Source organism: Myiozetetes cayanensis, unplaced genomic scaffold (genome assembly GCF_022539395.1).
Source record: "Myiozetetes cayanensis isolate MyiCay16 unplaced genomic scaffold, myiCay2020 scf1, whole genome shotgun sequence".
NCBI classification, from domain to species: Eukaryota; Metazoa; Chordata; class Aves; order Passeriformes; family Tyrannidae; genus Myiozetetes; species Myiozetetes cayanensis.
In genome coordinates this window covers 59,341,027-59,367,683 of record NW_026086604.1, presented here as the reverse complement: position 1 = coordinate 59,367,683, position 26,657 = coordinate 59,341,027, and the positions used below count along the sequence as shown (strand labels likewise).

The 26,657-nt window shown below is 43.0% G+C and overlaps 1 protein-coding gene across 1 annotated transcript in view; it reads right to left on the bottom strand.

Moving 5' to 3' along the window:
- SCGN (secretagogin, EF-hand calcium binding protein) overlaps positions 1 to 26,237 on the bottom strand; it is a 29,206-nt gene extending 2,969 nt beyond the window's left edge. The window contains exons 1-9 of the mRNA XM_050313745.1: positions 26,159 to 26,237; positions 25,499 to 25,569; positions 15,082 to 15,174; positions 14,397 to 14,486; positions 13,435 to 13,491; positions 12,544 to 12,621; positions 2,178 to 2,233; positions 334 to 379; positions 159 to 218 (exon numbers count right to left, since the gene is read on the bottom strand). Of these exons, the coding sequence (XP_050169702.1) occupies positions 159 to 218; positions 334 to 379; positions 2,178 to 2,233; positions 12,544 to 12,621; positions 13,435 to 13,491; positions 14,397 to 14,486; positions 15,082 to 15,174; positions 25,499 to 25,569; positions 26,159 to 26,231 (624 nt within the window). The 5' untranslated portion in view covers positions 26,232 to 26,237. The remainder of the gene's footprint in view (positions 1 to 158; positions 219 to 333; positions 380 to 2,177; positions 2,234 to 12,543; positions 12,622 to 13,434; positions 13,492 to 14,396; positions 14,487 to 15,081; positions 15,175 to 25,498; positions 25,570 to 26,158) is intronic.
- Between the last annotated feature and the right edge of the window lie 420 nt (positions 26,238 to 26,657).

Sequence of the window (26,657 nt, the reverse complement as noted above, 5' to 3'; positions counted from 1 at the left end):
CCGCCTGTCCTTACTTTACCCCTGCCAGTCTGGTATCCAGGCTCATAGACCATGGCCTCAAGCACAGCTGCTGCTCCTGAGTGACCCCAACAACGCCCAGCAGAAAGAAGAAATCTGAGCAGCATATGCAAGGGATTGAATGGCCTCACAGGACTCACAACATCATAATGTGCAAAGATCTTCTCAAAATCTCTTCTCCTTTCTTCTGTGCTGCAAGCCTGCATGTAGAGAGGACAAGCAAATGAAAAGTTTAAGAAAATAATTCAAGTTTGGGTCCAGATTATCTTAGCTGAGAGAAACAGGATCAATGTATCAAAAAACAGTGCTACTTACATCCATTTTAAATTGTAGAAGAAAATTTTCCTGGAGCGCCAGAATCCTGAAGGGAGAGATTTAAATTATAATTTTCCACTGTATCATCTGCATACAAACTCATCTGAACTCTCCTTGTTTGTAAAGCAAAGGGATGTTAGATTACAGGCCTATAAAAGAGAAAATTGCCTGCAGGGTTATTTACAGAGGGCTGATGTGGGAACACATGCCCTCCTCCCTGTCTGATGGGGCACGGCAGGTGCCCTTTGGCTGACCACAAATGTGCTTCTTAGCACCATTGCTCCTCAAAGAGCAATTCTGGTGGTCCAGCACAACGGACTCTGGTGGTCCAGCCTCTGAGTCAAGAGCTGCCAGACAACCGTTCCTCGCAACTGGATTGCTGTGCTGCATTAAAGGAAAGAGTCATTTATTGCTCTCTGTTGGAGGCAGAATTGGTGGCTGTAAAAGTAAAGGGCAAAATAACACTGGCCTGTGCACCGAGACTGGCTGAATTCCTCTCCTTTTGTCTCCTAAAGCTCATCAAGCACTGATAAATTGTTTTCTCTCTCGGACTCCTCTGCTAAACCTGAGGTTTTTAGAGCCAGTAGCACAGGGACACTGAGCTGTGTCCGCACATGGAGGGATTTGGAGTGTGAGAAATGTGCTCAGATTGCAAGGGAGCCTCAGATGGCCTGGTTCCCAGTAGGGAACTGTGTTTAAGAGAGAATTGCAACAGCAACTCCATTTAGATATTCTCCATTCTGCCTCTGATTCTCTTCACATATTTCATGGTCAAAGGGAATTGCTATATGCACTGCGGTTGTTCGTGCTCACATTTGTCATGATCCCAAGCAGAAAGTAACAGTGGCAAACCTGCACCTCTGTCCCCTCACCCCTAAACTGGCATTTTAAGACTGCATCTGCACATTTGGAGTCCTATCTAATCAGTGCACGTACATTTACAGAGGAAGGCATGCTCTCTGTCTGTAGGCAATGAAAATCATCTAGAAGCCTTGGGAGACCTTATCACTCTCTACAACTACTGGAAAGGAGATTGGAGAGAGGTGTGGGTTGGTCTCTTCTCCCAGGCAACCAGCAGCAGGACAAGAGGGCACAGTCTTAAGGTATGCCAGGGGAGGTTTAGGTTAGACATTAGAAAGAAATTCTTTACAGAGAGAGTGATCAGACATTGGAATGGGCTGCCCAGAGATGGTGGGCAGTCACCAGTCCCTGGAGGTATTTAAGAAGACTGGATGTGGCACTGAGTGCCATGGTCTAGTTGACAGGGTGCTGTTGGGGCATGGGCTTGGACTCAGTGATCTCAGAGGTCTTTTCCAGCCTGGTTGATTCAGTGATTCTGTGAGGTATCAAGGACAGAAAAGAGACAGAGGCCCATGACTGAGTCCCCAGCTTCATTCACAAGCATCTTTGCCTTGCCTCTTCAAATTCTTTCTTACTACCACTGCCAAACTCCTTTGTGGTGGCACTTTTATTTTTCAAAAAAGTAGCAAAAAAATGTGATGATGTAAAATAAATGCACATCTGCTACTCTGCTGAAAGGATTGCCATCCTTTTTTTGAAGTAACAATATCATTGGTTGCTTTGTCACCTCCTGGGAACCATCACAGGGGTAGCATGGGTCAGGCACGTTGGTGCTGCACAGACAGGTCCTGGCATTGCTCCTGTCACTAGCTCTAGATCCGCAGACTATTGCAGTAGGGACAGTGTTTTGGAGAGGTAGGATCACAGCTCATGTAATTTGAATGCAGGCAAAATTCAAATGCACGTCCCCAGAGCGAGATCATCACCTTGCCTGGATCTGCCATTGCGAGCCGAAAAACCCCATCAACATTATTAAATCCTACCTTGCCAGGTCATTCAGGTCCAGCCGTCCATCTTTATTTTTGTCAAAGATTTTCATCTGTAAATCAAGAACACAGAGATAAAATAGATAAGCCATGAGGAGAATATGCACACAAAAATGCCAATACACATTTTGCTCTGCCCTGTGCTCTCACCTCTGCTTGCTTGGGGTGCTTGCCCAAATCCCAGGCAGCATGGCATCCTACGCTACCACCCAGTGCAAGGGTGGCACGAGAGCATAGCAAAATCCTCCAACTTTCTGACAGCAAGAAGCCAAAGCAATCAAATGCCAATACCACTCACTTCCCACCTTATGTGGGGAGAAAGGCAGGTCTGCACCAAACACCTTAAGGAACTAAATACTGCCCTTGCCATGGCCCCTGAAAAAAATGCTGAAAAAGGGGGAAAACTTCTGAACGCTTCCAGCCTGACTCCATCCTTGTCTTTCGCTGTTGCTGTGGCTACTGAGTGGTGGAAGTGCAAATGTCACCTTCTGACCAACTCTCAGGTCAGGATTTGACACCACTAAAGCACTTCGGTTTGTTTGGCTCAAAGCCTGATGTTGGAAAGCTCTAAGACTGGGAAGAAGGTTGAGGCTGCCAACATCAAGAGGTTAGTCTGTATGAATTCAAAACTTATCCTTTCCTTAAGATTACTTTTTCCTTAATACCATCAGTTTTGATGAGTCATGACCAAAAAACGTTTATTTATTTGTTGTATTTCTTGTATTTATTTGTTGTATTTGTTGTATTTATTTGTTGTTCTGCATTTCTCTTCAAGGCACAAAAACGAGTCTGTTATAAGGAAAGGGGATGAGGAGGTGTTTAATGAGTTGCAAGCCTGAAAAACTCATGGCTCAAAGTTCTAGAAAAAATGGATTCCACGCTGTAGTGGTGGGGGAGAGGAAGCTTAATATTTTACTGTGACAGGCCACATTTCTTTATCAGATACTCAGTTAAGGAATATGCATTATATTGGTAGATATAGGTATTGACAGATCTCATCTGCTTGTTTAGTGGTTGTGCAGAGTAACCAGTTCCCTACAGACCTGTTGTGTGATTGCACACCTGCTGGAGAAGGCCTGCAGCAGTCCCCATCTCACAAAGATTAGAGGGACAGGATCATCCTCTGTGACACAACCTGAACGAGCGGAAGCCAGCAGCATGTTCTGAGCACTTCCTAGCAGTGAAGCCTAACCCTTGGATGTGAACACAGTGTGTTCTGGAAAGCTACCATTTCTCTGGGAGACCTTAACTATTTTGTCAGTGCTGCCTTCTCCTCACCCCTTGCTCAAGGGCAGGCAGCTATGCTGAGACCCTTTATGGCATTGCATTTAGATTGAGATTCTGCAACAGACATTAATTATTCTGAGCATTTTACACTACAGAGGTTTGGATGGGGTTTTTCAAGAGGCAGTTTGTATAGGCTCACTTTTTCTCCCACCAAAAGACAGTGTAAAAGTCCTCTGATTGATTGAATGCCCATATTGAGATATTTGGAAAAATGTCATCCTGAGAGCTATGTGGCTGTTCAGTGGCACAAGGAAAGCCATTTTTCCATTTAATTGGCCTCTGCCAAGCACGCACTCTGTGCAGAGCCACTAAATAACAGAAGAAAGACTTCTGAATCTTCCTTTGCTCTAGAGCTGGAAATACAAATGAAGCTGCTAAGTCATCCTGAGGACTGCTCTCTGGTTGCTCAGTCCAAGTTGCCCCTTTCTAGCTGACCTAAACTCTTGCATCCTGCTTTCTGCCCCATCAGTTCTCCCAGTGTAATATAGCACATTTCCCACGTCTTTGCTGGAGCTGCAATAAGTTAAGGCTGGAGGAAGGGATGGGAGCAGAAGCTGCCTTTGCTGTTGCCACCAAGGGGAGAAATGTCCTTGCAGTGACAGCCTCCCACCGCCATCAGAGAGGTAAACATGAGCCTTCAGTCCTTGGCTAGTTAAGGGAGTTATTCTGCAGGTCGTAGCAAATTATTAATGTTCCTTTTAGAAATAGATAATCCCAGATAAGAATTTAAAAACCTCTCTCCAAATGGAACATCAGTACCTAAACTGGTTTTCCCTGTTGTGTAAAGAGAGAGGGAGGCATCCCTGCTCGTTCACTTCTGCAGACTCTCCAACATCGGTGGCTTTGCAACATCCAGCTTACGCCATCACTCTGAAAAATACTCTTTAAGGGAAACTTATGAAGACAACCCCTATTTAGTCAGCTAGAGAAAGTACCAGCATATGGATGGTGGGAATACCCTAGTCCCAAGGCTCTACAGTAACTCAAGTGCTTTTTAAAATGTCACTCTAAATCCCTTGGTTTAGGCCACCAAGGAGCATTAGATACCCACATGGTCTGTAGGAATTCATCATAAAGCAGTGCAGATGGCATGGTGGGAGAGGACAGTATTTGGTGGGAAACACAGCACACAGCTCTTAGGGACTCTGATGCCAGGTCAGGGCAGCTCTGGCTGAAGGCATTGGCCTTTTGTTCACACAAAGATACATGTCCTTACCAAAACACACGAAAACTTACTGCCTTTAGCACTCTTTCAAATTCACCGGGATTCTCCTACATATTTCTGAGCTCCTGGAAGTGTGTTTTATTTTCTCCCATACTCTGTGCATCTCAGAATTACTCTTTGAGACTAAAATCCAGTGTTTCAGCCTAGACTTCAAATTCAGATGTTTTTCCTGCTGCGATGCCTCAGGAAAGCAAACACACAGATTTTCTGGGAGAAGTTCAGCTCTGTGACCACAATGTTCTGATCTCCATACAAACTCGCTGATAAACACCTAGAAATGCTGACCATGGTGTGAGCTTATGCAACTAGGGCAGATCTGGTGCTTTCCTAAACAAGAGTCAGACTTAGGGCACATTTCTCATTTCGTATAGGCCTGTCTGGGACAAGTCTTGAGTCTCCTTTTCAGTGAAACATCTCCAGCCTCATCTCCTTTTCCACAGATTAAATAAATAAGCACCATAGTGTAGCTGTCCTTGTCTTGGGACTTTGGGCATCCTGCCTGCCCTGCATCTGCTCTACATTGTGGGTGAAGAACATTTTCATGGGTTCAGAAGTCACAAATAGCCGGGAGGCTGAAAAGCTTTGTGCATCCTTAATGAAACAGGATAGATTAGAGGTGGTGGTTTAGATGTGAAAGTCTTTCTGTTTCAGTGTCAATTTTGTGAGCTAGTGGTTTTCAGCCCTATCCATTTCTGAATCCTTTACAATATTGCTGCAGTAGCACAAACTCCATTAAAGCACATTTATCTGCAGCGAGAATACTTTCCCTAGTGGAATGCTTAATGAAAGGAAACATGCCCAGTTTGCTTCTCTTGCATTGTATCTTTGATCTTGACATTAAACTTTCAGCGGCTGACCATGTCTACTTACAACTAACCAGTTTCCTTCCCTGACCTCCTTGACTTCTCCCTGACCTCCTTTACTCAGCTCTGCAAGAGAGTATTTTTGTGTTTTCTAATTGTTTGGCCTTTTTCTGCAATGAGTGTCCTGAATAAAATTTGCAAACATATGCAATGTTTTGATTGTCCATACCAGTCAACAGAGGGAAAATAAAAGTCTGGCTGGAAGAGCTAGGCTGAGCTAATTCTTGGCCAGTGATTTCCACATGACAGATAGAAAACATGTAGGGAATTAGTTCAGGTACCACAGCTAACAAGATAGTCCTAATCCTGTTATCTGGACAACGGGAGCTCATGCGTACCCACTACATGGCAATCTCGCGTTGCATTACTTGGGGAAAAGCCTGAGGAAATAGTTTTTAATTAAACTTTCAAGTTTCAAGCATGTGAGTGTTTGTTCTGATCTGCTGGTTGCGTGAATGAGCACACAAAGAATATCAGAGGGTACCCCATGTGACAAAGTGTACATCATGGGAGAAGCTAATTGAAGAAGATAATTGAAATGGTTATGAAATTCTTTCTAGTTTGAACTTTTAAACACACCATCTTGATATGTCAAACTTGATGGATTTTCAGTTTACACTCCTGAAAGGTATATTTATGCTGCCAGGCTGATAGGAAAATATGAAATGTGGTTAAGGACAAGGTCTGGCATGTTTAAATAGCACTCAATTTTAGTTAAAGCTTTGTTACATCTAGCAGTATGCTTTATAAAATGATGCATTTATTTTGCTGTCAAGCTACCCCATGTTTTAAAGTGTTTGCACAAATTAATTCACTGACATTTTAATGGCAGTGCATCAGGGGCATCTTAGTTCTATTTGTTTGAATGTAGTCCATGCACTCTGAGGCAGGCAGAGAATATGTAAAAGCTGGGTTTGCAAAATAAGTGTTGTTACATCTCCATTTCTTTTAAGTGCAAAATCAGAACTGCCACTGGCTTTTGATTCAGCAAAAAAAATACCTCTACTTTTCCAGTCCAGTGTTGTAAAGAAGGCCAGTGAAACACCACAATATGATATGCTTTGAAGAGCAATATAAGGTTATAAATATGAATTATTTTCCATGACAAAGACAAGGAAAGAAGTAAACATCCAAAATAAATAATTCTATGATCAGTGGGCTCACTAAAACCTGCCTTTACATCTTCTCTGGTTCTTTGTGTGTGATAAAGTGGGACACTGAAAAGAGTCAGCTTTTACTTGCTTTCCTACTCCCACAAACACACATATCATGGGCACCTATGCCCAACAGCTGTAACTCAAGTTGACCAGTGAGTAGCAAGGTATTGAGAGTGTATCAAGACAGGCATGTGCCCAAGTTCCAGGGCTGCCTATGGCTTCTTTCTTTGAGGAAGGATGAGGTCACAAAGACTTTTGCAGACAGACTGGAGGGCCCCATGGCCAGCAACTTATTCTCAGGACAAAAGCTCAGGGTTCTGCCCAACCAGATTGCCTGTGTCGCATAGACAAGTCATTTAGTGCAGAATTTCTAAGAGTGTTTTGATTCCTAGGAGAGCAAGGTGTTATCACTTGGAGTTTTCAAAAGCCTGCATGCTCCTGAGTTCTCTTGGTTTTGATCTTCAGAAATGAAGTATGAGCTTAAATGAGGTATTCTGCTTCCCTTGCCTTATGCCACAGCAAGTGCAGTGCAAAATGGGAAGCAGCAGCACCACCTACATTAAGTCAAGAAGGGACACAGGAGGCAGATTTGTCTCCATTGTGTTCATCAGCCTTGTGGGTCCTCTCTTTATTACAGGCAGCAATGCAACAAGAAGAATCACATGCATCAAACCCAGGAAGAAGCTCTCTGGTGATGGTGGGGCTCCCATAGTGGTGGCTTGGGTTAGATGTCATGCTTGCAGTGCCAGAGCATCCCTGAAGATCCAGTGTCTTGAGGGTCATGGCATCCTTACAGAATTGCCTGGGAGGGGGACCAGCAAGAAACACCACCAGGAGAAGGGTTGTCAGAAGACTGTTCCTTAGGCAACCACTCCTGTAGGCTACACCCCATTCATATTGTATTTCTAGAGCTTTGGGAAGTTTGCTCAGTGTGTTCACAAATCTAACAAAATCTGTTCAGGCTTTTTTTCAATACAATAAATATTTGTCTGTCTATTATTGCACCATTTCTTTGGTGGTCACAAAAGACTTTGTTAACAAAGATGTGCTAGCTTGACTAGAAAGGTGTTAAGGGTCTTATTTACCAGAATTTTCTGTGTTCTGACTTTTATTTCCCTGTGTAAGTACACTGGCACTTGCACTGAGCACGGACAGACAGGCCTTTCACAGCCAAAGAACTGACCACATTGAACCCCTAGCATTATCCTTGCAGAGGGCACGGGCTGAAGCCACAAAAGCACCAGAAATCCCTCCAGTATGCAATAAAGGTAGTCCACAATGCATACTCATGGACACAGACCACCTTCAGGGAGAAGTCAACCTCTTCCCTTCTGCACTGAGAAGATAAGGAGCAGCTGGTCAGCTGCAGGCTTGTGTGCTCACTTACATATCTCAGTCCCCAGGAGAACCTTTGTAAATAAGCCCAGCAAAACCCTGGCATCATTAAAGCTGTGAAAGATATCTATATTGACTTCTCTGGGGCTAAGATTTCACACTCAGCCATGTCCATCTACAAACTTTCAAATGTTGTAGTTCATGACCAACGCTTGTTGGGTTATTAGTCACTGCACTTACACTGTTGCCTCTCTAGAATTTTAGCTTGAGGTGGGCAAAGATAGTGTGTTGGCTGAGTGAGAGTTATCCTTTTCATTTTGCTAAAATGTAATAATGCTCAAATTAAAGGACTTTTTTTATGCTCAGTCTGACATTATCAACATAAGGCAATGCAAAAAGTGAATATCAGTGTTGCATGTGCGACTGCTTCAGGAGAATATGTAACTTAATTTGTTGAAGTTTGACTCAGTAATGAGCTTATCCTTCATGCAACTTGTAGGCATCGGGATTTCAGTACTAGAACTAACATGCTGCTATCTGGGAAGCTGTGAACTATCAGTGTTTCTATGAACAAAGTGATAACATATGCCAAGATGCAAAAACTGTGTGAAAATTCTGTTATTATAGAAGAAAAAAATTATGAATACCTAATTTCATCAGAAACTGTATCTTAAATATAGTTTCTATTCCATCATTTACAGTATTCTATTAAGTACACAGCTGTGGGCATGCACAGGTATAGAGGTTGTGACTCACAACAAAATGTTATCAAATGGACGTGTGAGATGAGTATTCATGGGCTGAAACTTCACTAGGACACAGAAGCCTATAAATACCTTGACTTTGGGGTTTTAGTGGAGTTGGGGAGGGATTGGAAAAGGTTGTTCTACTGTCATCTTCCACAGCCTTCTTCTCACCAAGAAGCACAAAGGGGACAAGTTTTCATTTCTCCAGCTTGTGTTAATTCAGGAAGGCAGAAAATTCCTACCATGTTCTTAAAACCCTCCATTTTCAGCTGCTCACTGTGTCTCCTGGAGCACACATTGCAGGACCCCCTGGGGCCTCTTCTCATGAGTCTCAGAGCAATACAAGGCTTCAATTCAACCTCCAAGCACTTGTTCTCAATCAGCAGCTCTCAGTCTGTGCCCATGGGAAGGCAACTGGGGGAACAAGTTAGTCCAGCGGCACCTGCATTCAGTTGGTTGGAATTGGAGGGGAATGTTTCAGCCTTGGAGCTGAGAAGGAGTGTGTGAATCAAAACACTGGTTTTGCAAAGGGTCCTGGGGATTCTGGTTGGCTGGATGTCAGCACCAGGTGCTGTTTGCCAGAGGAACCCTAATGGAGATGGAATGTGGAGAGGGCTCTGCAGAGATTCCCGAAGATCGAATCATGGTGTGTGCAGCCTCGTTTCTTCATTGTCTATAGCAATAAATCTACAGATTGTTTTCAAGGACTCAGAACTGCACACTATTATGTATCTTCTCGTGCAAGTAGTTGCATGTCAATAATTATTCATACACACTTGATGACTATTAATACAAACATTTATCTATGTAGGCATAAAAAACTGAAGAACTGTGCCTACGAAGGGGCTTCCTCAGCACAAAGTTGCCACTTTAATTCCCCCATGAAGAGTCTTGAGAACTCAAATATTCTTCCTTTGTGACTTTCCCCAGTGGCTTTACTGCTACTTAAGATTTGATTTAGCCGACTCACAGAGCTTGTATGATGCCGATGTGTTCACTACCCGTTTTCTTTACAGTGGTTCATCACTTGTTCATCAAATCCCTGATCTATATCAGTGTTCTCTGAAGAAAGGATGTCAACGTCACAAGGAAACAGAACAGCCTCTTAAGAAACAGCTGCTAAACAATCTGATAAAGTGATGCTCCTTTCCAGAGATGACCAATCTCTTCCAAAAGAAATGCTTTCTTCTCAGGCTTTTTTTTTTTTTTTTATAATGTGGTGTACGATTATTCATAGCAGCATAAGGGGCAAGAACTTAGCATGTCCAGGTTAGTATGATATCTGCTTGCAGCACTCATAAGCTGCAAATATCCAGCACAGAAGCATAAAACGCAACCTTCTTTTTTTTTTTTTTTTTTTTTCCCTCATGTCTGGGCTAGCTTCTTTAAAATGATAGCTTGAATTTTCTCCTTTATCGCTATCTCCAGAAGGCTCTAGGGTCCACTCAGTATATCAGTAGCTGCTTAAGATGCGTGCAGCCAGCTGTGTATGCACAGAAAAAAGGGCAGAGATCTGTAAATTCCTGCGGAGACAGATGGATTTACAGCTCCTAGGGACACGGCTTATTTCAACAGAATATTATTACAGCGGCACTTGAAAGCCCTGAGTTGGATAGATGGGCCACCTTGAGAGACCCTGTATTTGGGTGCAGCAGAAATGGGTCCTTGTCCCAAGGACTTCGTGCTCTAAACAGATAAAAGTCTGGGAGCAATGCAATTGGGAAGGGAAATATAAGTGTGTCCACTCTGCAGTAAAGGAATTTGTGCTGCTGGTAGCTAAAGACACAACAGAAGGATTATGAAAGCTTCAGGAATAAAATGGAAGGGCCACTGTCCCCTTTTTCCTAAACAGTGGTGTTGGTGGCAGCCCCAGTGGGACTCCTCGCTCCACGTGGAAAGCAGAGAGAGAAAGCAAAGAGCTGTCTTGCCCTGGGCCTTGACATTGTATCTTTGCTCCTTGGGTTATTTCTCCCTCTTTATTCAGCCCACAAATGCAAGGCTGAACCTTCCTTCCCTCCTTGGAATTTTGCCATTCTGCTTCAGATACGTTCCCACTCCATCACTTCATACAATTTATCTGATACTATAGAAATACTGCCCATGTGGATACTTTGTTGTGATGTGCAGAATTCGTATTCTCTATTTTACTACAGAATATCACAGGGTGATTATGTGTGTGGTAATTTCACACCCTGCCTTAGCTTTTGGGATTGGATGTGTTTATAAACATCACTGACCTTCAGTTTAAAGAAAAGAATTGCAAAATAAAAATAACTATATGCCATATTTCATTTTCTAACCATTAACATCCCTGGTTCTTTTGGCATTGCAGCTTTACAAACCTTTGTCCTCAGGAGCCAGATTTGCATTTCAGATCATAGATTTCCCCAGATATACAAAGCATCCCTTTTCCCAGATCAAATCTTATCTTCTGATGTAGAGACTAAATTGCCTCTCCAAAGATACAATGCCAATCTATAAAAAACACATGGGAATAGAAACCAGACCTCCTGGCTCTTAGCCCTGGGCTGCATTGACACCCAAGTGCATTGGGATAGTAGAATCACAGATCTTTCTCGGGAAATTAAGGGAAAGGGCAAGGAGTTGGAGGAAATGAACCACCCACTGTCTACAAGCTCCAGATCACCTGTTTCCCAGCACTTGATCAGAGATTAATCACTGGGGATGGAAACCTCAATGGAGCAGTATGAGAGCTATTTGCTACCTGCAGATGCTACCAGGAAGATTTTTGTTCTAGCTGTAACTACTGGGGTTTTATTGTTTTCAGGCTCTGCCAGTTGGAAAATTATTTCTGTTGCTAACATTCCTCTCCTTTCACTGTCTTTTAAATATGGAAGAAAAAAATCAACACTCTTCTGTAATGGTACAGTTTTTCATACTGCTCTAAAGGGTCACATTTCTAGACACAGGCGCATCATGCATACATAACACAGTATTGCAAAATACGTGGCAGCTCCTTGTTTGTTTGCAGACCAAGCCAGTTTTTAGGTACAAACACAGATTTTGTGCCAAGAAAAAAGGCAGTCCCATCTGAAAGTAATTTAAAAAAATTGCAGTGATAGATGTCTGCTAGTGGAATTCAAATAATACCCTTGAGAATGACATCAGAAATAAGATTTTTTTTTCCACCTTTTTTCTTCTTTTTAGGTGTTTAGATACAATAAGTTGCTCTGAAATCCAAGTGACTGATGCTAAACTTACACCAAATAATACACTGTTGATTGCAGTATAAAAGCTATATTGTAATAAGGCAGGGGAATAGTTGAAACTTTCAACCTCCTAGTCTTTCAGGGAAGCAGCAGGGAGCCAGCAAGGCTTGCTGGGCTTTGCAGAGCAGAAAAGTTAGATACCTTCTCTTCTTGGAAGCAAAAGGATTTGATAGGAAGGAGGGAGGGAAGGAGGGAGTGAATGAGCTAGAGACCTAGCTGTGGCAGAACATACCCGGAAGAAGGATGCACCTCACCTGTTTTTAAGGGAGTTTAGAGCTCAGCTTTCTTTGGCATAGAGTCAAGCTGTTTTCTCATAGGGAATAGTTCAACTTAAAGCGAAAGTATTTGAAATGCTTTCACAGCTGATGTCCAGTGTAAAGAACTGTTAGCTGTAGCATGTTAACTTCCCAAAGGGTTCTCTGGTATGCCTTTTAGGAGGGCTTTTATGGTCCTATAGACATTGACTCCGAAGGAGATTTTTAGTCAGTACTCTAATCTAAACAATATTATCTTTTCTTACCATGGTATCAGTATATTCTTCCAGCTTCATTTCAGCGACCACCTTGTTATGCTGCAAAAAGAGATCTCGCAGGAAATCCTGTAGTAAGAAAGAGACAGATTTTACTCTTTAGAGTAAATTCAAATCTAGCAGAGCTATATGAATCTAGTTTCACATTGCTGGTTAGTAGTAGTGTCTTCAGTTTGACAAAGTTCAAATTTTTTTTAGCTGAAACATATTTTTGCAAATAAATTAGAAAATTAAAGAAATTTCCCCAGAGAATGCATACTGGAATGAATCCTTAATTAACTCATAAAATAAGCAAATGATAAAATAAATCATGCAATATTTGATAACTGATCTTGATTAAAAATATTTTCCATTCGGCAAAACACTTAAACATCCTCTTATATATTTGCTGGGACACAGGCTGAAGCCACACACTGAGACTTCAGCACATGGTCTGCAGCCCAGGGATGGACTTTTGTGCCCAATCGACTCAAAGTGTTTGAGTTACTGTTTATGAACCTTCTCTCGCCTCAACAGCCTGAGCTTTAATGAGAAATCAGAAGATCTGCAGGCTCGGGAAGAGATTGTGAAGAAACCTTTTGGCTCTGGTTAGCTGAGAGAGGCCAAGGTGAGGCAGCATTTGTGGGACTCATTGGGTGCCTCAGGGTCACCAAGTGGGGTCAAGGGACAAGGCAAGACATCAAGGGCAACAGCAGACTCCTGCAGAGTCCCCCCTGACACCATGCCAGAAGGCGTGAGTCCTTCAACTTGCTATTAACAACCTAGAAATGCCATTTGTCAACCACACAGAAAGGCAGCAAATTGGTAACACTGACAGAAAGGCTCCCATTGACATCAGTGAGCTGTAGATCAAGCCCATAGAGATTTGTTAGAATAACTTACTTTGAGCTCACCAGCTGAAATAAATCCACTGCTGTCAGCATCGTAACTGCGCCAGATCTGAACAGGGATAAATTGATACAATCACATAAATATTGCAGCTAATCATCTGCTCGAGTGATAATTGTAAAAATTCAAATCAGAACTTCCATAACGAGCAAGCTGTTGCATTATCCAACATATAATTCATTGTAAATTAAATACAATAAACTTTTCACACAATAGCTTTTACCCACACTTGGATGCTGTACATGTGACATGCTGCTATCACATGTTTAATGCAGACACTCTGTCTGTAAAAGGAAGAAAAGCCTAAGAAACTGCTCTGCATTTCTTACCTAATTTGTACATGCAGTTTCTTTTATTGCCCTGAGTAAAAGTCAAGGCCATACAAAACTGGCCATTGATCTGCAGAAGCTCCCAGTTTGCATGTGGAATAAGAGTAACTGCAAGCAGTCTTGGAAAAATTGAAATTCTATGCTGGGGTACTTAGAGGCAGAGATTGGTGGGAGACTGGGTAAAGTTATATGGGCTTGTGATCCTCACCTGAGGTTTCCACTCCATGCCTGAGAGGCTACTGTTTCAGGATAATGTAGTGCTTAAAACGTGCCTGGTCTGCCTTCTTGGTCTCTGCTGTGCTGCACGTGAGGCAAAGCTGCGGCTTTGCCATAGCTCCCAAGAGCGGTGGATTTATCAGCGGGGAGGTTTTGTCTCTGGTGGCCTGATCGATAGCTGGCTGAGAGCATTTGCAAAGTTTAATGAGTACCCTTGGTCCAGTCCTGGCTACCACATCTCTGTTTTGCTGGTGTAAATAATGTACAATTTTCTCTACCTGAACAGGTCAGTACGTGTTTTGCTTCCACAATACCCATCTATTTCCCATACCGTGTTCTGCAGTGAGCAGAAGGGTTGGTATTGAAGAAGTTGTTAGTGTGCAAGGGAAGAGGCAATGTGGAGATACAGACCCGCATGAATTCCACACTGTTGTCCAAGGGAGTTTCCCGTCGGAAAAGCAGTAGAAAATTCTCATCATCAGGCAAGATCATATTGGCAAGCTGGAAAAATAGCATAAAAAAAAAGCCTGCAACACAACAAACTCACACCAAGAAAGTAATGAAAAGAAAAAACTGGGATGGCTGCTGACATAGTATGGGAAATGTAAGTTGGACATGTTTCTCCCTTGGAAATAAAGTCCAGACCAAGACATCTGGCTAATGTAGTATACTCCATGACTCACCTCCTCCCCACACAGACTCTGTCTTCCTGATCTCCCAGGTCCTAATCTTAGGTCCCTATAGGTCCTAATCATAGAATGGTATAGGTTGGAATGGACCTTTAAAGCTCATCTAATACAATTCCCATTCTGTGGGCAGGGACATCTTCAATTAGATCAGGTTGCTCAGAGCCCTGTCTAGCCCGACCTTTGATGTTTCCAGGGATGGGGCATCTACATCTTTCTGGTCAATCTGTTCCAGTGTTTCACCACACTCATAAAAAAAAAAAAAATGTCCTTATATCTTGTCTTAATCTACCCTCTTTCAATTTAAAACCATTACCTCTTGTCCTATTGCTGCAGACCCTATAAAAAGTTTATTCTAATTCTCCGTCCTTCTATAAAAGAAATCTTGAGCTGGGGTTGGGCAGAGATACCTCCTGGATTTGCAAGCGTCCATCTGTGGTGACATCGTAGACAGACATGAATTGCTCCTTCATCCTCTGAACTTTTTCTTCTGTGATGGTGTTCTGCCACAGGGAAAACAACATGCACATGAAAGTTGCTGAGGGCACTGGAAGTCTCCTGGAGGAAATATCTCCCCACTCACAGTTAACTTCCAGGATCATTGCATCCTTACAGTTTGGGGGTAATGGTTTTAAAAACCCACAAACACACCACTGCAGATGACTTTTTGGAAATAAGTCCTATGCATAGCTTTGTAGTAACTAAGCTTTCAGTTGGAAGATCAGTGTTTGGAGACCCCAAAATATATCACAGACAGCTGCTTCTTTGGTCAACTATCCCCATTATAACCCTGAGGTATGGTTTTGATCAAGTGTGTTGTACAGCAGTTTTCATCCTGCTTGTTTTCAGCTCGTGTTTTTCAGGAAGATATGCTTATCCTTGAATGACGTCTCTGTAGTTCATTAGATCACCAGCCTTGAAAGGTGTCAGTGGAGCTGGACTGTTGTTTATTATTACCTGTCAGCTGGTTAAAAACCTGGCACCAAGCCCTGTCAGTGTTCCTGGGTTAGTAGCATAGAATTTCAAGTAATTGACATTCCCTTTGCATCTGCGCAGCCCCATAATTAATTTCTACATAGTGGAGAGTTTTCAGGACTTGTCAGGTTAAATGTTTTGACAGACATCACAGTGACAGGTGAAATACAATGCTTAGATTCATCAGGCACGGTTTCTTTGGCAGCAGCCATGAGGGTACCCAGTCTGACTGGACTACACAAAGTACAGTTTTCCCACTAGGGGAAAAAGCTTCTGGTCATATGAGCTTTGTGGCTGGGCTAGGAAGGTCTCCTAGTTAATCTCACTCAAGCAAATTAATGAAGTCACATGTCTCCCTCTGCACCCACACTGAGCAGGTCTTGGCTTCTCTCCCATCCTGTGGGAGGTAGCCATGACTGGGAGGGGAGGGAAAGAAGTGAGGAGGATAACCCAGACTGGCTCTTGGCATACTTTTGTAGCAATTTTACAAGACAATAAATTAACTTCTTCCCAACCCCTAAAAAAAAGTCCCTCAAAGATTTTATCATCTTTGCGTCCAGCTGGATTTAGGACTACAGCTGTGCCTTCCTGGGTCTTCTAACCCAGTTTCTCATCCTTTCCAACTACTATTGAAGCTCCATCAGGTTGTACAGTCCCTTTCTCATTGCTATGACACAAGACCATGAGCCACATTCTCAAGCTGGCATTATAACTTTCTCCTTGGCATTATAACTCTCCCTCGTGCTATTTAAATTGCCTTCTGACAGCACCTTCACTCTTTGAGACACCTCCCAGGAGTTAGGCAAGCCTATCAGTTGCCAACCTCAATAGGCTTGCAAAGTACTCTGAAATTATCCTCCTCCATGCCCAGTAGGGTAACTTATTTCTGAAACAATAATCATAGCTGGTGTTTGAAAAGCGTGCTGTGGAGTTCAGACTAGTCATTTGTTAAGAAAGCTTATTGCTCAACTTCATGTCAGCTATTAACCACCACCTCACTGAGCTTTCTGTGGCAGGAACACTGTTATCTGTGTAAAAACAGGACAGCCTCCTCTTTTTTTATAAACTGATTTAAACTATGGGATACATCAAGTAAATGCCTGGAATGCTTGCAATATTTACACAGCTCAGTGATCTTTCAGTCCATAGGGTTACACTAGGGTAGATTTTTCAATTTGAACAATCACTCTGTGTTCATAAATATTCTACTCATGGAATGGAAGTGGTAATAGATCTACCAAAACCCAACCTTCACTCACAAAGAATAAAAGATACCGCACAATCCTGCTTTCCCAAGATATGTGCTCAAGGCAAAATTATTTGTATATCACAAATTTTTACACTAAGGATGATACACCTTGGGCTATGACAATTGGGTTTCAAAGATTACCTTTAATGGTAAACAAAAAACCCCAATCTCAAAAGATTAAAAATAAATTAAGAAAAAAATAGATCAAGTAAGACATAGCACAGAAACCAAGACTGGGAGACCTGGTCTCCAACGTCAACCTACTGGTGGTGCAGACCAGTAGCTTGCTCTGATTGATCTTCTATTCCAAAAACATTTAAAAGGCTGGAAAAAACCCCAATCTACATTATTTGTTCCCCTTGCCCAAGCATGGGTATGGATTGTAGACTCCTGCTCTACTTGCTGACTCTGTAATCTGATTTTGGATGTCTGCAGCCTATAGTGGAACAGCCTGGGCATGCTGCAGGGCAGAGCTGGGACAGGGGGCAGATGGCTGGAATTGCCAGTTCCTCCTTGAAGACTCAGATTTTCTTCATATGGTTTTGGCTTCAAATCAGTGCTGAGGCATTGCTACAGCAAGAAGGAGACATTTGGGAAACTTGTGAGTGGTTCAGCAGGATCCTCACGCCTAGACAAGAGCGTACTCCAGAAACAAGAGATGTTTTTGGGCCAAATCACTGTCTATTCAATATTTCAGGATTTATGGACCCAAGGCAGAATTCTACCAGCTAAACATGTTGTCCCTGGTATTATTTTTGCAAGTGCAATGTTCTGTGAGACCTAAGAAGGCTTCAGGAGTCCCAGCTGGGTCTCCAAGCTCTGCTCAGAGGAAAGGACATAGAGACAAAAAGCGAATAAAACCAGTGGGAAAATAAGGAGAGATGTTATGGGGAATATTAAAATGTTTTAAAGCATTGTAGATATAGCAACTGACTACACTCATAAATGCATCAAACAGATTTTTTTTTAATAGCACTGGTGGTTTGTAAAGACAACAGTCAGGTACCCCTGATAGGGACAAGATAACTATTCACAAATAAGAGATTATGGTTGATGCAGCTGCTGCAGGGCAAATCCCTGAGCAGGGATGCAGCAAAGAGCTGTCAGTGGGAGTGGGCACCTCTCAACCTGTCTAGGGGCTGAGGTTGAGCTGGGATGCCAGGGCAATGAGGGACACCAGCCAGACTAGTGAAGAGGCCCCTTCACTGCCTCAGCCACCCTTCAATGAGGTTGCTGAAGGGAGGCCAAAGGTAAAAGCTTGGCAGCTCAAAGTTTGGCAGCTCACTGGTCAGGAGACTCGATTTCTTATTCTCTGCCTTTGGGGTCCTACAAACATTTCCCTGCCTCCCCTATTGGGGCAAGTCCTTTGATAGAGGGAGAAAAATCAGGAGCAGGAGAGCAAGATGGGGAGACCTCCAGGCAGGCACTGGCAGGGATGGTTCCACTGCACCGAGTGCTGTGACCACCACCTTCCCTGGTAAGTTTGTCTTACCTTCCTTCCATTTAGTTAGTATCTTGATATTCAACTACAGACTGCAACAAGCAGTAAAGTCTAGAAGCCAAACACACTATGCTTTCAATGCCTCAGGCTCATTTGCCATTTATTTAAGCACTATGAATTATGATAATAAAAAAACCCCAAATACACCATCTTTTTACTCTGTTTTTTGCTGGATACAGTTAATTTTCTTAATAGTTGCTAATAGGGAGCTCTGTTTTGGATTTGTACTGGAAACAGTCTTGATAACATAGGGATGTTACTTGCTATATATTATATTTCAGTCTATATTATAATATATATTTGATTTTACTATATAGTATTTGTATTTTGCTTTTCTGAACATGGCTGAACTCCTGCCTGCCCATGGGAAGTGAGGAATGTATTCCTTGATTTGCTTTGCTTGTGGGTTTTGCTTTACCTATTAAAATGTCTTTATCTCAACCCACAAGTTTTCTCCCCTTTACTCCTGTGATTCTCTCTCCCATTCCATTGGGAAATGAGTGAGTGAGTGAGTGAGTGAGTGAGTGAGTGAGTGAGTGAGTGGCTCTCTGGTGCTGAGTTGACAACTGGGGTTAAACCATGACACAACAAATAGCGGGATACAAATTCGTGCCTCTTGTCTCTGTGAGCTGGGACAGAGGGAAACGGCTTTCCATAGCTGAGCAAAGGTCAGCTAAAAAGGTTGCTTTCCATAGGAAAGGTCCGTAGCTGAGCACAGCTTTCTTCATCAGAGCTAATGCTGTCTTGTTTATGTTGCCTATCTCAAGCAGCAGAACCTTACCCAGTTTGAAATGTTTGCAAAGCTTTCCCATTTTGTGAGGGCTTAAGTGAATGCTGTTGCATCATTTCCAGTCACTGCCCCTACAGAGAAGCCTTTCTTGTAAATCCTTGTTTTTCCTGGTGCATGCAGCTCCCTGAGTTTCTGGATGCTGTGCGTTTTCCAAGGGCCACTACATGTTCTCAGTGTCCAGTTAGGAAAGAAATCCTTACTTCTTTCAATGAGGAGAAGGCCATATCACTTTTATCCTCACAAAAGCACACACTTTAAAATATTGCTGTGACTTTGTTTACATATTTCTCAGGGTTAAGGAGTAAATGTCTTACTACAGATGCTCTTCCACAGAGTTTTACAGAGAAAAGCTTCTATGCTTCAAGTTGCCATATCAAATTAATTTTCTGCTCTCTCCTTTCTGTGTCCAGTCTTTGTCTTCCCTTTTGCAAAAACCCTTTAGAAGTATTTAGCATCACAAAAGTAATCTGATTTTTAATAGTGTTTGTAATCATGGAAAGGGCATGATCACATGGGTTTTTGGGTTTCTTTTTTTTGTTTTGTTTGTTTGTTTGTTGTTGGTTGTTTGTTTTTTAATTTTCACAGCATTTAATGTCTTTGTCATGGTTGATTATGATTCCTTGGAAACCTGGATGTAATCTATCTTCTTTGTTAACCCATTCCTTTTATATTATTGCCTCTTTGCTTCATGCTGTCTAATTAAATTTTTGGTCCTTAAGACATTCATGTCTTTGGCATCAGCGTGCCTTGATGAAAATGCAGCTATGAGTCATTTGTTGAAGGGTGGTAAAGAGTGAATGTATGGAGCACTGTGAAGTCTTTCTTCTTTGATGAAATTTAACTCCTTCTGATCATGACAGTCTGGTCATAAATTGATTTATTTTTTCCTTCTTGATGTGATTTTTGGAAGCAAGTGACTATATTAATTAGCACATAAAAAACAAGAAGAAACTACATTTAAATGACTATTATAGCCTGTTTCTTAAAAAAAAAAAATCTGAAAATGCTGGTTTGACCACATGTTTCTTCTAATGTTTCAGCCAAACTCGATAGAAACCAATGGCCCCAGAGATATCAAATTCCTACACAAGATCTATGAAAATAAATTGTGTCTGCCAAGAAGGATAGTTGGAAAACAACATCAACAACTATTACCATGCCAAAAGCCACACAGTACAGACAGGAGGCCAGCAAAGACCAAATGAAACATCAGTAACATAAACTTTGACCTTAGGAGAAAACCTTTTTTTTTTCTTTTTATTTCTTTTTTTTTATTTCTTTTTTAAATCCTATAGCATTGAAAAAAATAATCTCAAGAATGACTTCATTTCACCCATGCAGCTGTACTTGGCACAGCCTGCACTAGTGTGGGATATCACCCTGCAGCTCCTGATCTCACTTTTTGTTTGGGTCAATCGTGCTTACTTAACTGCAGTGCTATCACCTTAGAGTTGGGCCCTCTATTTTAGTTAGGATTTACTGTAATCCTGCATGCTACAGTAGATAAGCACTTATCCAGTTATCCTGCACTATGTTTTGGTTCCTTTTTTAGCTCTCATCAGCACAAATGCGGGAAAGATTTTTTCCACGTAAAAGATACCAGCATCTAACAAAGGCTACTACAGCCTTCCTTGTGCCATCACGATTTTGTGGTTAGGCTTTGAACAGGTTCTTTGTTCTGCCCTTTCCACTAGGCTAAAATTTTCTGACATGAATTTGGGTAATGAAAACACATCATGTCTCTTCTTCACCTGTAGGTATGTTGAGTTTGCATTTAGAGACACTTGGAGGCACTTCCCTGCCTTAAAGTGAAGGAACAGAAATTGGAACTTTTCAGGCTAATTAAGGCTGACAAAACCTAAAGAAATAACTGCATTTGGCATTATTTAGAATGATAGAATGATTTGGGTTGAAAGGGACTTCAAAGATCATTTGGTTCCAATCCCCCTGCCATGGGCAGGGACACTTTCCACTTGCTCAAAGCCCCATCTGACCAGGCGCTGAACACTTTCAGGGATGGCACACCCATAGCTTCTCTAGGCAACCTGTTTCTGTGCCTCTGCACCCTCAAAGTAAAGCATTCCTTCTGATTATTTAAATTGCCTAGAGTATTGCCCAGAGGTAAGAATTCTGAATTATCCTACATGTGGATGAAAACTGAATGCTTTCTGCTAGGCATCTTCTTGCTGGTCACCAAAGACCTTAGGTCTCTTGGGGTGGTAAAGCACAGGAGAAGTCTGCTTTGGATGGGTTTGATGCTGGCTGATATTTTGGCCATAAAAAACTTCATTTGACTAGCTGCTGCGTTCCTGACCATATTAAATTAAACACATTATTTAGATAGGCAATGCAGTGTGCAGGCAACGATGATGTGCAAGAGTACCTGGAGGCTGCTCCTCTCCTTTGGAAGTAAAATGCGAAGACAAATCCCCCATGGCTGTTCAAGGTGGGATCCTAAAGCTTGACTTCTGTCCCTTCCAGTCATAACTATTCATGTGGGTTTTGGGCAGAGGAATTATAACCAGGCTAATACCTGTCTTGTCTGATCAAATTTATGCTTCAAAAATTTTTCACATGGTCTCTTACACATCTACAGCTAGTTGAGGGCAACAGTCTCTTATCTGAAAGTCTTCTGTCTAATCTGAGTACAATTTAAGCAAAGTGAAATACCTCTCTGAGAAAACCCAATGGCAATGTGCATTTTCCTTCATATCTGCCCAGACATCATTGTTTTTATGAAAACTTTCAGTTATCGAAACCCAAAATTTATAGCCATTCATCTACAAAACTCTCCTTATCTAATTATTATGAGAATATACACAGAGCTTCATTAAAAACATAAACAATAAAGATACTAAATTATCTTGATATGGAAAGAAAAATGTAAACTATTACAAGAGAGAAATGCAGAGGCGCTGTTCCAAAAAAATTACTTCTGTGATGCTGAAAGAAACTGTCCTTTCCACTGAGCTTTAACCTCAGTATAGAAACTTTTAGAAAATGCAGAAGAGAACACAGGCAGCTCACAGCAGCCATGCAGCAACAGGTTGGAAGCTGGAGGCTCAAATGGTTAGAAAGAAGATATAGGAGTAATAAGAGCAGCAGAGGGAAAATGTCAGCAATATGCTGGGGTGGGGTTGAATTATCCTTGATTGTGGGTCATATTCCCCAAACAAACCAAATCACAGAAGCCTTTCCAGCTGATGAAGAATTTACATAAACTTCAGTGTCATAAATCACAGAAGACTTATGGATATGTTACACACATCTGGAAATTGAAGCTATTTTCTTAGGAATAGAATAGAACAGAATATTTGGGTTGGAAGGTACCTACAGTGATCACCTCAGGGCTGACCAAAAGTTAAAGCATGTTGTTAAGCGCATTGTCCAAAAGCCTCCAGCAATCACCCATTGCTGGAGGAGAAGCAACAAAGCAGTATCTGGGATTTGGATTGGTGTACTACAGGTTTACCTTTTTCGCAAAGTTTTCCCTTCCACCCCCATAACTGTTGATGGTTCAACAAAAGGCGATGAATTAGCCTCCCTCACTGGATGCTGTTTCAAATTTCTTTCCATACTGAGAGTTGTCAGAAAGAGCTGTGCCTCTCAGCTTCCCAACAGGCTCCTTTTTGCATTGTTTTCCCAGCTGCTCCCATCCTCTGGCATTTAGTGTCAGCTGGGGATGGTGCAGAGTAGTTGGGAAGAAAAACAGAGCTGAAAGACTACAGTGGTCATTAAGAAAAATAACAGCTTAGAGGGTGCAGGCTGAAAAAATATAATTATGAAGCCATTCGCTATTCAAGCAGAGACAACTTCCAGTGTTGATAACATTATTTATCTTTTGTGTGGCACTTCAGACACAGTCGCTAATTAATCCTTGTGACACATCTGTAAGTTATGCCAGTGTATTGCTGTCTCACCCTTTCACTGTGCAAGGAAACAGAGACATTTAAAGCCCAAAGGAGTAAAGGTCAACATTAAAGAAGAGACATGCTCAGTCCCAGCTCACTGCTTCTATCACAAAGAACACTTTCTTTCTGTAGGGTGGCAAAAACAGTGCAGAGGGGACCCTTTACTCCTCCTGCCATAAGCACAAGCCTATACAACACAACACACACAAGACAAAAAATGCCTCAACGTCGTTAGACAAACTCATTGTACAAAGGTAGTAGAGACCTTTGTTTAATCTGGTGCAACAGGTGATCCCCATAACCAGGGAAGAGGGCAGAGAACTGTTCTCAGCCTCCCAGGACAAAGCACCCCTTGAGTTTTCTGCCACCAAGGCAGGCTGCACTGGCTACTGCCTGCTGGGTAGTTTTGTCCCTAATGCTACCAGAGTGGAAATGTCACCAAAAATAGGCAAGAAAACTCGGGCAGAAAACCAAAAGCCCTTGAGAATTTGTTTGAGCACCCTGAAAGTTAGTGAGCACTGTCTTCCAGAATTAGCCTATTTCTTCTGTTTAATAGGAGGAGAGGGTTCTTTCTTCATTCAATTTGTGTAAACTATTTCTTTTTAATGGAAAATCCTAGACAGCAGAAACAAAGGAGACACAAGCTGGATGAGGATGGAGAGTTAGGCTGGAGTCATCCAAGTAGGGATTTTTAACAACAAATAAAACTATTATTGATTTCTTGAAGTAGAAAGTTCATTTCTAGACCACCCTCATTTTGCAAGTTCTACGTGCAACCTAACACAATGTGGTAGAGTTCACACTGATGTCAGCAAGACCACAAAAACTGCTGTCATACACCAGGTTTGCAACCCAGCTGGTGTTGTGTGATGCTGTCCCAAAATCTCATGTAAGGGGTGCACACGGGAAGCTATGGGCTAGAGTGGGGCTTCGAGTTTCTTGTTGACCTCTCATCATTAGGAAGCTGCCTCCAGCATGAGATTCCCAGCTAAACCTCAGTTTTATCATCATCTACAGATCACTCCAGAGAGCCCCACATGGGGTCCTTTTCTTCAGTGACCCATTGCAGCACTGAGCTCTGCAGCCTCATTTTAAGCCTCTCCTTCCACATCTCATGTTTGCTGTCACTGGGTTTGCTTGAGTATGCTTTGTGTCAGTGTTTCAGTGCCCCAAGACTAGCAGCTCCCAGTTTCTTCTTTTGTTCCTGGGTAAACAATCATGAGCTTTTCAATTTCTCTTCAATCAGTTTTTCTGTGTCCCTAATGATTCTTTGTGCTTAATGTTGAATCCTTTTTGATTTGCTTTGAAGCTTTTTTAGGTGCCTATTTGTTCATCTAACCATCCACTCTCTGAAAGATGTTTCTGCAGGAACTGTCAATATTTCAATCCAAATTTACTTACAAATTAAATGAAACCATGCTTGAAAAAATTATTCACAGCTTCTGTTTTTTTATTGTAGCCCTAAAGATCCAAGAGTACTAATTGGCTTGTAAGTACACTTGAAACTCGTGGATTTATGCCTTTTATCAGCTACCTTTTTCCTTTAGTTAATTACTTTCTGCTTAAAGGAATTGTTTAATCTCTGGTTTTTGGCACACCCTCTCCTTCCATTTGGAAGATGTTTCCTCCTTTTCTCTTCCTATCTGGGCACATGTTGTGTAGTAAAAATATGAATATATTCTTTACATGCTTCTGAGTGCTGGCCTGAGTGGAAGGATTTCTCCTTTTCCTACATAGGCAATGTACTACCTGGAGCTAAAGAAACCAGTCCCTCTAAATTGTCATGCAACTTCTGTTAGTACTGAGATGCAGAGAGCGAGAAAGGGGAAATGCTGCCAAAAACAGGAAAGGAAACCGGGGCATAAACCCAGGAACACTTGAGAGCCAGGTCTGGATCTTAGGAGCAACAGAATTCACTCATTTGGCTTCTAACCATTTGCAGCAATACAGACATAAAATTAATGACACTCTATTTGTTAAAAATTGACCTGGGAAAGAAGCCTATCATATTAACAAAACTAATCAACACAGGATTGACTAAATAAATCATCACCATTGCCCTCCCGCTCACCCTGCCAGGTTGTGTGCTGGTGCTTTTTTGTTTGTTTCTATTCAGAGGCAGTAAATGACTTTCTCTCCACCTTGCCAACCAGCCCCTTCAGCTGGTGCCAGCTGCAGCCTCACCCTTACAGCAGCTCTTGGGCTGAAAACAACTGATCGAACTTCTCAGGTGACTGCACTTATCGTACCTGCTTAAATGCCACCTTGTTGCCAAGAGAAAAGCTCTTTACCTTGGGATCGCTAAGGAAGACAGCAATCAGGGAACAACAAACACAAACCACCTCTCAGCAGAACCTTTTCACTTGGACTTGATGCACAACTAATGCAGCATGGTACTTACTTCTGGTCCCAGTTTCTCCAGGAGGTGATGAAAAAAGTTGTCAAGTTCCTTGCCTTCTATGTAACCGTTGTCTAAATAAAAGTCAAATATATTAACGGTCAGGTGGTACTGCCCGAGTTCCAGGAACTGTGTCATGGGCTGCATGCAGGGAGCTCCAGGCTGCATGATCAGGATCTCAGCTGGGGGTCCTGTCTGCCCACTCAGGAGGGTCCTATTCGATTTGATCTGGTCACTTCTATGTAGGGACTGGGCGCAGCGCTGCTGGGCGCCCCTAGGAGTTTTCCTCACAAAAAAATTTCTTGAAAAAAAATTCCACTAACTGACCCCAGAAGAGGGAACAGCAGACAGAATGGGGGTGCGATGAAAAGGCAAAAACTTTGGGGTGAAAAGGGGGATTTACAGATGTGCTATTCGGCCACGATAAGGAGGAAGAGGTGGGCTCGGAAACACCCCCAGGACCTTGTGGGGGTGAAGCTTGGACGTGCTGGCAGAAAGCCACTGGTGCAGGCTCCCAGCCACGCGTGCGACAGCCGGGACGTCCCACATCGCACCCACCCGCACGGTCCCGCTCCCACCCGCACAGGCAACCCGCCCCTCCGCCAGACACCCCGCCTGGGGCTCCAGCCACGCGTGTCCGCCCTCCCCGCCGTCCCCACTTGCCGTCGGCGTCGAAGTGCCGCCAGGCCCCGAGGAAGGCGGCGGCGTCCAGGCGCCCCTCGGCGCCGCTCTCCATGGTGCTGCCTGCCCGCCCGCCCCGCGCAGCCCCCGCACCCTCCGCGCCCCGCACCGCCGGCTCTGCCCGCGCCCCGCCGGCAGCGCCGGCTTTGAGGGCGGCGGCCCCGCCCCGGGGGCGGCCCCGCGGGCGGGGGTCTCCGGGGGGAAAGTCCCCCTTCTCCACGCGTAAGGCACGGCCCCGGGTGTGCGCGGGCACAGGGGCTGACAGGACGGACCTCAGCCTTCCAGGCGGGCTGGGGACACCCGACCCAGCGGGAGCGTGCCGCTCGCAGACGACCTTTAAAGTTTCAAGCGTCCCCGAAGGGAGGCAAAAGTGCCTTGAGGGAAGTGTGCGACTTCGGAGAAGAAGTGGAGTTTGGAGGAGGGAAAAAAGAAGTTTTCTAAAATGGAAACTCTTCTCCTTTGTTTAGGAAAGCAGAGCAGC